General features: G+C 44.0%; 1 protein-coding gene across 1 annotated transcript in view; it reads left to right on the forward strand.

Moving 5' to 3' along the window:
* Positions 1 to 11,442, forward strand: part of KCMF1 (potassium channel modulatory factor 1) — a 65,444-nt gene extending 54,002 nt beyond the window's left edge. The window contains exons 4-7 of the mRNA XM_081156046.1: positions 226 to 327; positions 2,392 to 2,566; positions 4,397 to 4,673; positions 9,367 to 11,442. Coding sequence (XP_081012172.1) covers positions 226 to 327; positions 2,392 to 2,566; positions 4,397 to 4,673; positions 9,367 to 9,628 — 816 coding nt within the window. The 3' untranslated portion in view covers positions 9,629 to 11,442. The remainder of the gene's footprint in view (positions 1 to 225; positions 328 to 2,391; positions 2,567 to 4,396; positions 4,674 to 9,366) is intronic.
* Positions 11,443 to 15,318: the final 3,876 nt, after the last annotated feature.

Below are 15,318 nucleotides of genomic sequence, written 5' to 3' on the forward strand. Positions count from 1 at the left end.
TAGAACTATTGTGTCTGACCCTGAGAGTTTGTCTGCTTTTGCTGTGAATGACAGCATTGATGTGCTGTAGCTCTTGTTCAGGCCTCCCCTGTGGTCACTAGTCCAAGATCTGCTGTGGCTTTGCCTGGTGAGAACTTGGTAACAGTAAACTTTATAGTAAAATATTCATACAGAAAGGTGCCTGGTCAGTGTTCATGGATTAAATCCGCTTTCTTTTCATTTCAGATTTGTCCTATATGTGCAGCATTACCTGGAGGTGATCCCAATCATGTCACGGACGACTTTGCAGCTCATCTGACACTTGAACACAGAGCCCCTAGAGATTTAATATCCTTTCAGACGCAACAAAGAAACATTGTTTGTAACATTTATCATTTTGATTGTTTTTAAGGACAGTATCCTCAAAGAGAAAAACCTTCAATTTATTTAATTTTGTTTAATTGGTGTTTTCCTAAAAGTGACTCAGTGTTGAGATGCAGTTTCTTCTATTTTTATTTGCTGACTTTTATATGAACCTTGTTCATTGGGTAAAAGTTGACTTGCTCATCTTTGTTTATTACAATCAGATGTTTTAAGACAGTTTTCATACAAAAGAGGAAAATGCTAATCCAAATTAAAATCTGATTAACTCTAAGGAGGGTTTATTTGCATCCCCTCTCTGTTCTCTGTTTCCTTCTGCAGTAGGTGGGGTGGTGGGCAGATATGCACTTGGGCTCTTCTCCTTTTGGAGTCCCCTTCTCCAGAGAAAGCTGTTTCCTGCCCGTCTCTGAGCAGGAGAGCACACGGTCAGGCCAGCTCTGAATTCCCTTCCCGCTTTCATTTCTGCTTCCCCTTCAAACCTATCCCATGACAGTGCCTGACAGCTCTCTCCTGACCTCCCAGAAGTTGTCCAGCCCACCAAAGTGATTAATTTTGTAGACTCCATGCTCTGGTTTCAGGTTATGGATTGTTTTTCTAAAACTATCACCGATTAACTTAAAGTTCTGTTCTGTAAAGGTTTCTGTGTTCATTGCATTTGGAAGCAATTCGAACACTAATCACAACTTCTTTCTCTGCCAGGCTTCACTCTTACTCTTCTGAATGCCTCTTGGCAATCATAATTCAACCTCAGACCTATAGAGAGGGAAACTGATTGAGTAATTACGGGAAGATAAGTGGAAACCAATGGGAAGTAAAATGGGCCCAGCCCGAGATACTAGAATGTCAGCCTGACCTGAGCCCGTGCTCAGTGAACAGAGGGGACAGTCTTCTCTCCCGAGTGCAGGGACCCTGAAAGCAAGATGAAGGGAACAGTGATTTTTTTTAAAAAAAGAGCGTAATAAAACCCAAATGGGCCCAAAATACTTAGGCCTTTTAGTCACTTTGCATTTTGCGTAAAAGAATCTGATAACAGTACCCAGGACTGTGCGTGACCCAAGCTTCCCTCCAGCCCCGTGAGGAAACTAGGCAAGAAATGTAAGACCAAGCTGTTACCCTGAGCTTCCCAGCAAGTCCGAGGGGGTCTAGTGAAGTTGGTGTCCATTCGGTTGAATGTCCTGCATCATCCACATCCATTTCTGTGAGATTTTTATGAGTCTCTGGTTACCAAGAGAAGATGAAACTGTAAAATGTAAGAATAGCAGAAGGTATTTGTTACATTTTTCGATTCCAAATAAGCATTACTGTGAAGCTCTAGGAAACAAAATGTTGGCATAGCAGTTGTCCTGGAAGCATACTGACTTTCCAGGTCCTTCAGGTGCTGTGGTAACTATGTGCGACAGGAGGGAGTGGCTTCTCCCCAGGTCTGCCGAGCACCGAGACCTTTCTTTTTAGCAGCAGCATTGAAGAAGAACTTTGTTTAAAACTGGTAGCCCAGAGGACTCTTAGTCCTGTGTTTAAATTACTCATTCTGTTCCTTTCTCATTACAGACAGTAACCAAGGTTTGGTTAGCATATATATTAGCACACTCCCCAGATATAAAAACCGGTGCTTCTTAGTTGTGGTTCAAGTGTGAACATATCCGAAGTTCAGTGCTGAGAGCACGGTGAGGGAGTGTCAGCTGGCTTGTGTGGTCGGGTGATGCCTTTCATCTCGCCTGGCAGTGTTACGCTGGTTGGTGTAGCTGGAGCCAGGAAGAAATTTCTTCTTCCCTGGGGAAGCTTTTCCCTTTGAAAAAACACACACACAGTGTACACACGCTCTCACATTGCTTTATATTTGAGAGTTTTTTGTTGGTTTTTTTAGAATTAATAACCCTTACAGGTATAGTTGTGACATTTCACACTCTAAATTAAATGTGCTGTTTTAAAATGCTTACGATTTAGGAAATCTCCATCTGCCTAACAAGGGCTCAAGTGATTTTTTTTGTTGTCTGTGAAATACTTGGTTTCTTTTCTTAACTTTGGAGTTATGATGAATCGAGTGGTGTTCGACATGTACGTAGAATGTTTCACCCTGGCCGGGGATTAGGAGGTCCTCGCGCTCGTAGGTCAAACATGCACTTTACTAGCAGTTCTACTGGTGGACTTTCTTCTTCTCAGAGTTCGTATTCTCCAAGCAATAGGGAAGCCATGGACCCTATAGCTGGTGAGTTAGTTTCACATTAATAAAGGAAATGGCCGGGGAGGGGGCTCCCTTTAAAATTTTTCGGTGGGATTTGTGGTCCTAATCTCTAATCACACTCATATTCCTTCACAAAATTCCCCAAAATTTTAGTATAAGTATAAAGTATTTTTAAAATAGACAATATAATATTCATATTATTCTGGCATTTCTTTCAGTAGTTAGAGGAATAAGATAGTAAGACATGGCTCTGTGTTCTGTATGTGGCCTGCATTGAAACCCAAGAAAATCCTAAGAGAGTTCAGTTGAAAGACCAAAATCCCACAGTTCAACCTCCACAAATACACAGATTAGAAAACTAATCGACAAGACTAAAGAATTAAGCTCATACAAGAAAGTAAAGTAGGAATTTCTCTGTTTTCTCTTTGATTTGGAAGCTATATTGGTATGGAACATACCGAAAAGTGCATATTTTAATGGCTTGGGAAAGTCTTACTAAAAACAGCAGTTGAACATGGAGTTTTTTAGCAAGTCACAGGGTTTAATGCATGGCCAGCCTGGAAGCCAGCCACAGAACACAAGGGTTGAGTCAAAATAAAATGTCAAAAATCACTGTAGGTTATGGAAGGAAGCTAGACTTTGGGTGGTGAGCACACAGTACAACATACAGATACCGAATTATAATGTATACCTGAAATTTATGTCATGTTATTAATCAGTGTTACCTCAATAGATTTAATTTTTAAAAAAATGACTAGCCTGAGACTAACAGACACAGCAAGCACAGACAGGCAGTAAGACTGGGAGGCCTGAAGCAGGTTCTGAGTGTGTGCACATGGCAGACTGTGTGCCGGAAGCCACGGTGCGCCTCACGGAACATGCCGAAATACTGACGGGTAGATCTGTGACGGAAACTCGATAAATGTTCTTTAAAATGTGATATATGCACGTAAAATCTTCATTCCAAACGTGCTTTGGGAATTTGGATATGCAATAATCCCAGTAAACTTGAGTTTGGGATTTTAAAAAATGTTTCTTTATCCAAAGGGAATCCAGTATTTACCGGCTGTCTTTGGTAGTGAGGTTCTAAAGCGAAAAGTCAAAGTAATTTCTGGGCTGAGTTTTGATGATGAAGAGCATTTGCCAGCCTGGGAATGCCTCCAAGGCAATTGCCAACACCATGTGACCCTCTAAGTGAGAGAAGGCAGTGATTGCGCCTTCTTAAACGAAGAGGCAGAGACAGAGGTCACATCACTCTTAATGAGCTGGATTAGAACAGACCACTAAACAGGCTGCATAGTGAGGAGCCCTCAGCCTTCCTGCGCGTCTCGGTGGTGCTCTGGCCCTCCCACGTGACAGCCAGAGAGCAGGCCAAGGCCGGTGGGCAGGGGCCACAGTGAGACGCGATCCAGGTCTCTTGGATTTAATTCTGATCATTCAAGCACCAAATAAGTGTTCTATGTATCAGACACTGTCCTAAGAATTGGGAAGTTCCTTGCTTTCATGGAGCTCATGTTGAGAGGGTTTATAGTCTCATCGACTAGAAGATGAACGACTTTGATCTACTAAAAAGTAGAGAAAGTATAACTAAATTAGCTCGTTAAGGAAATAACTTAAACAATCTTATGTTTTGCCTAAAACAACAGTAATTGTATGTGGGTTAATACTCACACGTGCAAGCGCCTGCCCCCGGGAGGTATTCTAAAACCTGTTGGACCCACCCGGAAGCCCCGTGCTGCCGGGAGAACCTGCCTCACCGCCGTCGCTTGCAGGTCCTCGGTGTAAGAGTGGCATGCACCATTCCACTTTCTGCAGTCGTTAGTAGGCAGTAACGGTCTTCGTTTCCATCGGCAGAGCTTCTGTCTCAGTTGTCGGGAGTGCGGCGTTCTGCAGGAGGACAGCTTAATTCTTCCGGCCCTTCCGCCTCCCAGTTACAACAGCTGCAGATGCAGCTGCAGCTGGAACGGCAGCACGCGCAGGCGGCGCGGCAGCAGCTGGAGACCGCGCGCAACGCGAGCCGGCGCACCAACGCGAGCAGCGCCACCACTGCCGTCACGCAGCCCGCCGCGCACCCGGCCGGCACGGAAAGCAGCCAGCCCGCCGTCCAGAATTCCCAGTTTCTCTTAACGAGGTAGCCCATTTCCTGGCGCTGCTTTCGGAAGCAGTGCTGCTTTATTACACTGTGCAGTCCAAAGTAACCTTTCCTTTTTGTGCTTATGTGTGTCCTTAAACGCTTGGCCTGTGATCGAACCGTTAAAGCCCACGGGTCTCTGATCAAAACTGCACATTCAGTGCTCGCCTAAGAAAATGCAAAATAATTCTTATTCAGATAAAGTAGGAATGCTGGTGGTACTGTTCTAACAGCACATCGGCCTCTAGGAAGAATTTCTTCTCCCAGGCTGCCCATAAAACTTAAACACCATAGCATCATATACGGGGTATATTAGGTACATTTGTTATCATAATTAATTTCTTTGTATTGCTAATTTCAGTCTGCTGTGAGATAGTAAAAGGTACAAGAGAGGATTTCTGCCCAGCCAGTGTGGCTCAGCAGTTGAGCATCGACCTAGGATCCAGGAGATCGTGCTCGATTCCTGGTCAGGGCACACGCCTGGGTTGTGGGCTCGACCCCCGCAGGCGGCGTGCAGGAGGCGGCTATCAGTGACTCATCATTGATGTTTCTATCTCTCCCTTCCTTTCTCTGAGAAATAAATAAAAAGAAAGAGAGGATTTCATAACATGGTTTTCTGCCGAGACTTCATAAAGAAGTGGTATATAAATTCTTATGGTCGGCACACACAATAGTAACTACTAAAAAAGGGTTTGCCGCAGTGTAAAAAAGATGCAGTGCACACAGTAAATGGTTCTGCTGCATAGAGTAGAGTTCATATTTGCTTCTGAAAACTACCATTAGCAACTGATATGTTCCTGTACCAAAAACCTCACCCGCATTTGATGTGACTTTTAAGAATATAAAGGAGTTTGGAAAGAGCAATGACGAGTAAACTTGGACCCAACGGAGAATGAATCTGGACTAATTTGGGCTTTTAATGGAACAGAGAAAAATAAAGTAAAAGCTGTAAAATGAAGACGAAAATTAGTGTAGTACATCAGTTGTTTCCAGAATACAATGTGTGTGACAGTTAGATGTTAGAAGGAAATATTTCTATGTGTATGTCGTTTATCTCATACTTTTAAAAATCTCTGGCACATTTAAAGAGTTGTAAATAACATATTGTGGGTCCAGAATAGAAAATGTTTGTGACCCCTGTCCAGGGCCCCAGCTTTGCCACTTACTAGTTTGGACCTTAGGCAAGTCACTAACTTCTCCAAACCTCGGTGTTATCATCAATATTCTATGGGTTTTGCCCAGCTGATGTGGCTCAGTGGTTGAGTGTCAACCCATTCACCAAGAAGTCACTGGTTCAGTTCCCAGTCAGAGCACATGTGTGGGTTGTGGGCTCGATCCCCGACAAGAGGCATGCAAGTGGCAGCTGATCGATGTTGATGTTTCTCTCATTGATATTTCTATTTCTCCCTCTAAAAATCAATAACCATATTTAAATATATATATACACATATGTATACACACACATATACATACACACACACACACATATATTCTATGAGTTTTGCCTCATGAGAGAGAAATGTTTTCAGGATGAATTGAAATACTGGTATGTATATGGTCTGGCTCAGCAGCTGGCAATAGAGTAAAGGCCCAATTAATGGGACCCATTATTACCATTTGTTGTGGACCTAAGGAGGAAATTTCAGGTGGGGAATTTACCTTTGTTTTATCTCTGCAAAGTCATATCTTTGTTTTATCTCTGATTGTTACCAAAAAATGTTGCTTCAACATAAATCAAAGAGCCTCAGATAGCTCTAGCCTACTGCCCTGTGACCTTACCTGTAGGGACTCACCAGCAGCAAGCCTGCAAGTTGTCAGATCTAGATACCTACCTGCCAGTGTGTGTATCCGCTGAGAGCCCACTGACCTGTGGGTGGAGTGAATGTCTTGCCAGTGCCCTTAGAAAGACATCTTCCTACCCTTGCCCCGATGTTTTTTTTATTTCATTAGCCCCATGCTCAGTGGGCTTGATGTGGGATTTTTCTCTGTGCAGTTTTTCTACATTAGACATCCAGCTCTAGGGCATGGTGTGGGTGACCTGAGTGCTTTTCTTAGATTTTGGCTGTAGCTTCTTGAAGGCCCCTGCTGTCATCTGATGTTGTACATCGCATAGTACCTTGCAGTTTGCAGACTGCTTTCCACATCTTTCATTGTATCATTTGTTCATGATTTACCTAAGGCAGTATTCCCCCAAAAATATTCCCTGGGCCCAGCCGGCATGGCTCAGTGATTGAGCATCGACCTGTGAACCAAGAGGTCACGGTTCGATTCCCGGTCAGAGTACATGCCTGGGTTGCAGGCTCAATTGCCAGCAGAGGCTGTGCAGGAGGCAGCCGATGAGTGACTCTCTCGCATCATTGATCTCTCCTCCCCCCCTCCCCCCTCCTCTGTCTGCCCTCCTCTCCCCCTCCCTCTCTCCCCTTCCCTCTTCCCCCTTCCCCCCCCTCTCTTTTTCTCCCTCTCCCTCTCCCTCTCTGAAATCAATAAAAACATTTAAAAAAAAAATTCCCTGGGACTTTATATATTCTAAGGAATATATGTAGTTATGTTCAACTTTTTTCCTGATAAATAAGATTGGGCAAAACTGACAAAAATAGCGTATTTACTGTTAGATTTCTCAGAACTTCCAATAGTACATCAACATGCATTGTGATGTTCAAGGCCAAGAGCGTGGCTGCAGAGTCTCCAAGGGGAAGTCCTGGTCTCTGATCACAGTTACTATGTGACGTGTGTGGGCTCAAGCCTGACCTTTGGTCTCTTTGGCCAGGGACAGTTTCTGTTCGCGTTGCCCTGAAACTGATGGTGAGGACACAGTTTTTTGGGATCCAATATGGTTGACCTTCTAGAAAGTGACTAAGTGCCTGTGTTAGGTTTCTGTCTTGGGAGTGGAGACAGCTAGTTTTTCTAGCCCCAATTTGAAAATCCTTATAAGCTTTTCTGTTACTTCTTGATCCCAGGTGAAGTTTGGCCCATCAAGAAACCTAGCCCTAGTACCAGATTTTATCTGCCTCTCAGGAATGAAACTCCCCCCCCCCCCCCCCCCCCAGTTATTTCCTAAAAAAATTGAAACAGTAATATTGGAATTACATGTTCTGCAAACAAAGTGTTGACGCCTCAGCCTATCTGTTTCTGGTTTTCCTGCTTACTATATAGATATTCCTTTATACATTCTTTAATTTTCTATAGTGGCTTTGACTTAGATTTTTTTTTTTCTTTACTTGGAAGCCTTTTCCAAAACTAAGGATGTGGAATGTATTTCATTTCTTGAGGGGGGGGGGCGGAGAAACATCAGTCGGCTGCCTCCTGCCTGCCCCCACGGGGTATCCAGCTTGCAACCCTGGCATGTGCGCTGACCAGGAATCGAACCCGGGGCCTCTTGGTGCATGGATCAACACTCCAACAACTGCACCGCTTCAGCCAGGGCTCTTATGATATTCTTAATTTGGTTTTTACCGTAAATGTCATCAGTCGTTTTCTTTCAATGTAGATTTAATGGCTTTTTATGTAATTACCTTCCATGTACTTTTGCTTTCTTCAAGTTCCGAAATTCAGATCTTTTCATTTGTTTTCTGAGCCATAGATCTAATCATTCAGTGGTTTTGAACTTGACAGCTATGAGATTTTGAGCCAGTCACTTAACCTCAGCTTCAGTTTCCTCTTCCTGTAAAATGTTGATAATAACAGGGCTTACTCATAGGAGGTAAGAGATAATACATACAAAACGCACTTAGAGCAGAGCCTGACCCCTCGTGCATGCCCAGTGCGTGCCCCTCCTTGCGCCTCCGGGCGGCCCCGGTGCAGTTCAGCATAGGGAGGGTGGCAACAGAGCAGGCGCCGCCCGAGGGACGTGGGGCAGGCCTCCTGGGCTCCAGGTGCCCCGCTCCGCGGGAGGCTCCTGCCCAGCATGCCTGCGGCGCCCCGGCACTGTCGCCCACTTCTCCATTTGGTTACTTTTCCTGACTCCAGTGCCCTAGCTGGTTTTCCTTTCTTTGCCACTAAAAATGTAGAGAAATAAAATCAGTACTGAAACTAAGCAGAATTTTGCTTAAGTCATTTAAGAGGTTAATAACGAGAATTCGACTCTTAACATCTATCCTGTCTCCAGGCAGATAAGCACTCTGGGCCGTTAAACCTCAGCTCAGCCCGGCTTCCCAGGTCCTTGGCAGGAGAAATGCAGGGGTGGGGGGCGTGTTCTTGCCCTGTCAGGCTTCTGGATATGCCTTCATCTCAGGAAGAAGTACATGGACTCAGAGAGAAATGTCAAGGGAACTTCTAGGAATTCTTTTCAGTTGAATATTCTAGTCACTACGGGTTTTGTTTTTGTGACCAGGGTTGCCACATTTCCCAATTTTACTACCCTGGTTAAGGAAATTACGCTTCCCCGGGCATCTAACCTGTTAGAAATTTTGTTTTCCTCAGAATTTTCACTGCAGTTGTCTCTGAAGGAAGCGTGAGAAGTCTAAATTTGTCTCACTGAATGTTAATTAAAGCATAGATTGCGCCTCAGGGTAACAAGTGTGAGGAATTAATCTCAACAAAATAAAGGTGACAGATGAGAGCAAGGTGTTCCAATAATGTGTCTCAGGCTCTGAGTCCTGCCACCTGCAGAGCTTGCGCAGTATACGTTGCAGAACTTGACGGTGCCATGGTGCATTGACCTTTGTCCAATAAGATCTTTTCTTTTTAACTGCAGGTTAAATGATCCTAAAATGTCTGAGACGGAGCGCCAGTCCATGGAAAGCGAGCGCGCAGACCGCAGCCTGTTTGTCCAAGAGCTCCTTCTGTCCACTTTAGTGCGCGAAGAGAGCTCCTCCTCAGACGAGGATGACCGGGGGGAGATGGCAGATTTTGGTGCTATGGGCTGTGTAGATATTATGCCTTTAGATGTTGCTTTAGAAAACCTAAATTTAAAAGAGAGTAATAAAGGAAATGAGCCTCCACCACCTCCTCTTTGATGACATCCCAATTCGCAGACAATGTCCTCTGTGCTGTATTTGCCAATGAAAGTGGACAACAACTATCTTGGGTTTGTTTGGTGATTGTAATTTCAGGTCTGTCACTCTTGTTACATTGTGTACATTCAAAAGGAAGAGAGAAAATATATATGATAATCATTTCCACTTAACTAATTTTTACTTCTAGCAGGTAAATGTAGGTAGCAGTGCAGGGGTGATCTCTGCTTCCTGTACCTTGACATGCAAAAGGCTCTCCTAATACTCCACATTCAAACTGAAGAGGAAAATTGAAATCTCTAATGAAGCTGCTGTGTGTATTTATGAATATTAATGAATAAAAACTGCTTGGATGGTTTACCTTAACTACTGCATGAGGTTTTTTGCAGCGTGCATGAGTTTTAGTGACCTTGTTATTTAAAAAATTAAATACAAGGAGTAAAACTTAAACAAAAATAAAAGCCCAAAGCTTTCCCAAACATTATTCAATGGTTACACGGCAAGAGTCACGTGATGAAGTAGCTCTTGAATAATGTCTGCCTGAACCACCTTTCTTTGTGTGCCTCCTACGCATAAAGCCAGCTCTGCAGTGGAATCTGGGAGTTGTAGCGGGTGTCGCGCTCCGCCCTGTGTGACTGTCCTGTCGCCCTGTTAATTCTCTTTCCCACGTGGAGCTCAGCCTGTCTCTGTAACTCATCTAGAAGACACACCAGTAACGCCACTGTTGGGATCTGCTGCAGGGTGCGCGTGTGCCCTAAAAACAAATCTGTTCATGTTTGTTCCAAGTTTTTACTTTCCGTGGTTGTTTAAAATTTTTTCAATTGTTAAATATGTTTTATTCAGGTGTAGATGAATTTCATTTATTCGCTGTTCAACAAAATTAACCTGAATTATGTCGTCTTTGTTTTTGAAAATCTCACATTCTCAATCATATCTGCATTATTTATGTATGTGCTTCATAGTTGCTGAGACAGATCAGTATCAGGGGAGCTTGGAGGATTTGCCTTCCCAGATTTTGTCGATATATTACAACCAAATTCTTAATGCTAACTTTAGCACCTTTTATTTATTGGTTTTTTTCAGGCATAAAAAGTAAAGCCTTTTAATTGAATCATGCCACCTATATGCCTATATTATTAATCCTATGTGTAAAAAAATTGTACAGCTTTTTGGGGTTTGGAGGGGCCGGGATATTTTTTAATTTTCTGTTGCAGTTTTTGTGCATAGACTTTCACAATAGCTCCAAGGCAGGGACAGTGGGTTTGGGGTTTGGGGGGCAGTTTTTGGAATGTAAATTTAGGACTTTTAAAAAAAGGTGCGCACAGCTTCTGATAAATTTATAATAGACTTAACCTAATCATGTCTTGTTCCAGTTCCCGTCTCAGCCCTTTTCTCAGTCTCCTCTCCCTGAGCCCTCTTCCTTTCCCGTGTGTTTCTGTTTCTGCAACACAAGCATAGAGACTTGAACACCCGCCGGTGTTCTTCCGAGAACTGTGAAGTCCATGTCCATCCAAATGTAACCAAAAAAGAAGTCACCCCACATGTCAAAAAACTGTCGCTTCTCCTCCTCTGCAACCTCAGACTCCAACAGTTTCCAGATACGATAGCTTTGTTCCCTTGAGTTCCTGTGACGGAAATGTTCTGAAGGAGAGTCCTGCCGCAGGCGCCTGGCTATCCCAGGCGTCCAGTCCAGTAGCGAGTTTCTTTTCCTCAATTGGTGTTGAAACGTTTCCAAAACCAGTTTTCAAGCTGTGGTCTTTTCAAACACATCTCTGCACATAAGTCACACATTTCAATAAAGCATTTTCAAGACTGTTGACCACTTGAATTTATTTGCTGTTGGTGAATTAGCCTAACTAACCATTGCTCAGAGATTTTATATCTCGAATCCAGTATTTTTTCTTTTTATGCTAAACGGAGAGGTCCTCATTTTGTGTGAATGCATTACTTTGGATGTGAGACATAGAAATTGCCAATTATATGCTTTCCCTTTTCTGCACAAATTCTGGGAAAATGTAAGATCCATTTTTTAACGTGGTTTGAGGAAACAACCGTTTAATTTAGGTGATGAATTGAACACTTCAGAGGACGTTAAAGGTTCATAAGGTTCCATCTCATGTAGAATACTGTATATTAATTATTTTTTACCAGCTATTTTACAAATACCTCACCTCATCCTGTATGTAATCAATAATCATGTATTAGGGTAGAAAGACACAGACTATCGATATAAAAAATATATTTTAAGTCCTTCAAATTCTTGTGTGCTTTTTCTTTAGTTTCTGAATTAACATATTTTTGGAATTACTGAACAGTAAGCACAAAGACTTTGACGTAGAGGAGACAAAGTCAGTACATCCTTGTTCTGCGTGCCCGGGGTGTAGTGTGTCCGTGTTCTGCAGAGCTCGTCTTCACGTCCTGTTTGTCAGTCATGTTAAGTCTGTCTGTCGGGTGTCTGCAAGAAGTTTAATGTCATGACTCGGAGAACCCAAGAAAATGTACAGCAAAGGGGAAAACCTGCAGAGAACGTTACTGCTGCGAGTATCATTTACGGGACAGAATGCGCTGGGCGTGAGACTCCCAGAGGCGCTCCTGCGGATCTGCACTTGCCTGTGGGGTGTTCAGGGCATCACGCTCCTGGGCAGTTCATCACGGAGAACAAGGGAATTTTAAATTTGAAATAGTAGAATCTACCTCATGACTTGGTCAGATCGTCATTCATTTCGTTTCCTAAAATATTTGAACGAATTTGACATTCCTATGCTTTTTATGGCTCTAGTCATAAGAGATCATTTCCTTTATTGGCTACAGTGAAATATTTGGATTTAAGTTGTATTGTTTGGAGCCTAGGTTTTTACTAACAGTGGTGGGTTCTTACTGATAGACTCAGGTGATTTACGAGGAAGCCCATTTCCCTGTGGCCCCCCAAGGAAGTCGCTTAGGATAGCAGGTTACATTATTAGAGTAACAGAAGCAACACGAAAATCCATCCCATTATCTTCTCTCTCCCCCCAATATTTTTCCCTTGCAGTGTTTGAATTTTCAATAATGCGCAGTGGTCACTAAGCCTATTTTTTTTTTCTGATCCATCAGCCACAAGTAAAGAACAGGAAGGGGTCCCAAGGGTTCTCTTGATGGCCCCTCACAGCACGTGTCCTACCCACCTGTGTATTTTACGCCGTGGCTCTTGGGATCCACACAAACCTCAGTAACTCATAGCTCTTTTTAAGGGCAACTGAGGGGGATGATCGAGAGGGAAGGCACCAGGAGGTGGTTGGGGGAAGGGGGCCTTTTGAATGGGATCCCTGCCACCGAAAAGTTCAGTAAAAAAAAATCTGTCGTCGGAGTCTAATATGGTTCCTGTGAAACGAATGTAGAAAAACTAACCACAGATAACAGAGGAGTGGGGGGCTAAAAGCTCTTTCACAAATGTAACCGTTTTGTAAGGAAATGCCCCATAGCTATGTTTATATAAAATCTTACGGTGTTTGTAAGTTACTGCCATGTACAGTTCTGGAGGCACATGCAAGAAAAATTTTTATATAAATATGTCTATTGACTTCAAAGAGAGGGAGGGGGAGAGAAACCTCAATGATGAGAGTCATTGATCGGCTGCCTCCTGCACGCCCCTGCTGGGGATGGAGCCCACAACCTGGACATGTGCCCTGACCGGGAAGCAAACTTCCATCTGGATCATAGGTTGATGCTCAACTGCTGAGCCACACCGGCTGGGGGGCACATGCAAAATTTATTGTATTATTAAATAAAACAGTAGGTATGAAGTTTTCCCAGAATTCATATGCTAAAGTTGACGTTAGTGCTGGCTCCAAGGGCACGCTTTTCTGTGCTCTTTCTAAGGCTCCACTAGACACTTGAAAACCAAAACAGTTTTCTCTCTCAGACCTGGTAACTGGAGCCCTGTCTCCAGGTCGGAGTGGGGAGAGGTTAAGGCTGGAATGAAAGATGGAGCAACAGTTTGCAGATTTTCTGGTCATTTGTGACAATGTTGTGAAATTCTGTGGCTTTAAACATGGCCTTATCTGAATAATTTCATCACAGTATATCCCAAAGCCAAATTCGAGTGACTTTTCAGAATAGTATCAAAAGTAACTCCCTGTGCCCATCCACTTCGACCAGGCTTAAGCAACGCTTTGCCTTCGTTGCTGGTTAACTCTTGGTGTTTCTGGTTTTGCAGCCCATCTCTGTCCAGTGTTCTGTAAGTAAATAGACGAGCTTGGGGGTTCCTTAAGGAACCCTGCTGCAAGCCTCGCGTGTAGACGTTGGCACTTGGTTAGCAGATTCCAGTTTGAAAGCTTATGCATCTCAGAGAAGCTGGTCCAGATCCTGAAATCCACGTGGCATTTTAGTTGATATCAGGTAGGTGGTGCTTCGGTTAGGTACAGAGTAGGATGTTCCCCTCAAGTCCTCTGGTTTTATGAAGTCAGTTGAACTATACAGCATCTGGTTAAAAAACAGTGTTCAATTAAAAACGAATTTAGTATGATTCTATGTCTCTGATAACGTCCCCTGGTGCCCAGGTTGTGCAGACATTGATGTGCACACGTGATTAAAAACCCCTGTGGGCTACAATGTGTGCACAGACCCCTCTGAGCTGCCCTCCCCAGGCCTGCACCCATGATTTTTCTCTTCTAATCTAAAGGGTCTTCACTAACCAACAGGAATCTGGTATTTACATTGTTTGCTTTGTAGACAGTGGATGTGGCCTGTGGTTTGTTGGCTCCTCTGTCTACACAAACCGCCATCACTCCGGTCGGTCGCTTTCATGCCTTGCTTTTTGAGCTCAGGAGGTTCAGGGCTTTGGTCTAAACCCCATTTACAACTTGCAATTTTACAGATATTCTCCCTGCCCCCCCCCACCCCCGCCATCCGACGCCCCAGGAAAATTCTTCAGAAGCAGTTTCCTAAAAGAGCCTTTCTCCCTCATCAAGTTGGGAGTGTTTTGTTGCATTTGGTAGGTAAATCTGGTGACAAATCTGATCTGGAGAGCGAGCTACTCCTTTAAACCTTGCTACCAGATTTGGGTGAGCGTATTTAGAATTCTGCCTTACACATGAGACAGTCCGTGTCCAGTAGCCAAGCTGGCACGAAAGCAGCTGGTACGTCCTGTTCTGCAAGCTGGAGGAAGTCCCAGCTCGCTCCTGTTAGATGTTCTGACCACGCTGTATATGAAAGGTTTACCTGAGGTGGAAGCACCCATATTCCGCTGGTGCCTGCTCCCCAGGCCAGCTAGGGAGCAGGCACCAGCCACTGTCTAGGGCAGGGGTGCGAATGCCCAGCCCTTGAAATCATTTGGTCTGGCCCTGCCAAGGCAACCGCAGGTGGGACTCGAAATTCAATACGCCTAGGAGCTTTTTTCATAGCTAATGTGTAAGTTGAGAATTTTGTATGGCACGCGAATGATGTAAATATCCAAATGGTCCCCCTGCCCCCCCCCCCCCCCATCTGGGGGATGACGATTTCATGGATGCTTACACCCTAGTCACGTAAACCATTCTGGCCCAGCTCGAATGCTTTTCATTTGTCTCAGAGCTGCTCCTGACAATTAACAAGACACTAGTTTCACCAATAAAACCCCGTTTTTTGATGGGCAGGGTGCTCGTTAAAGCCTGTTGAATTGCAAACGAGCTTGTCAAAGCTGTCACTGGCGCCCAGCCCAGCTGGACGGCAGCCAC

Source organism: Miniopterus schreibersii (genome assembly GCF_964146895.1).
Source record: "Miniopterus schreibersii genome assembly, chromosome: 13".
NCBI lineage: Eukaryota > Metazoa > Chordata > Mammalia > Chiroptera > Miniopteridae > Miniopterus > Miniopterus schreibersii.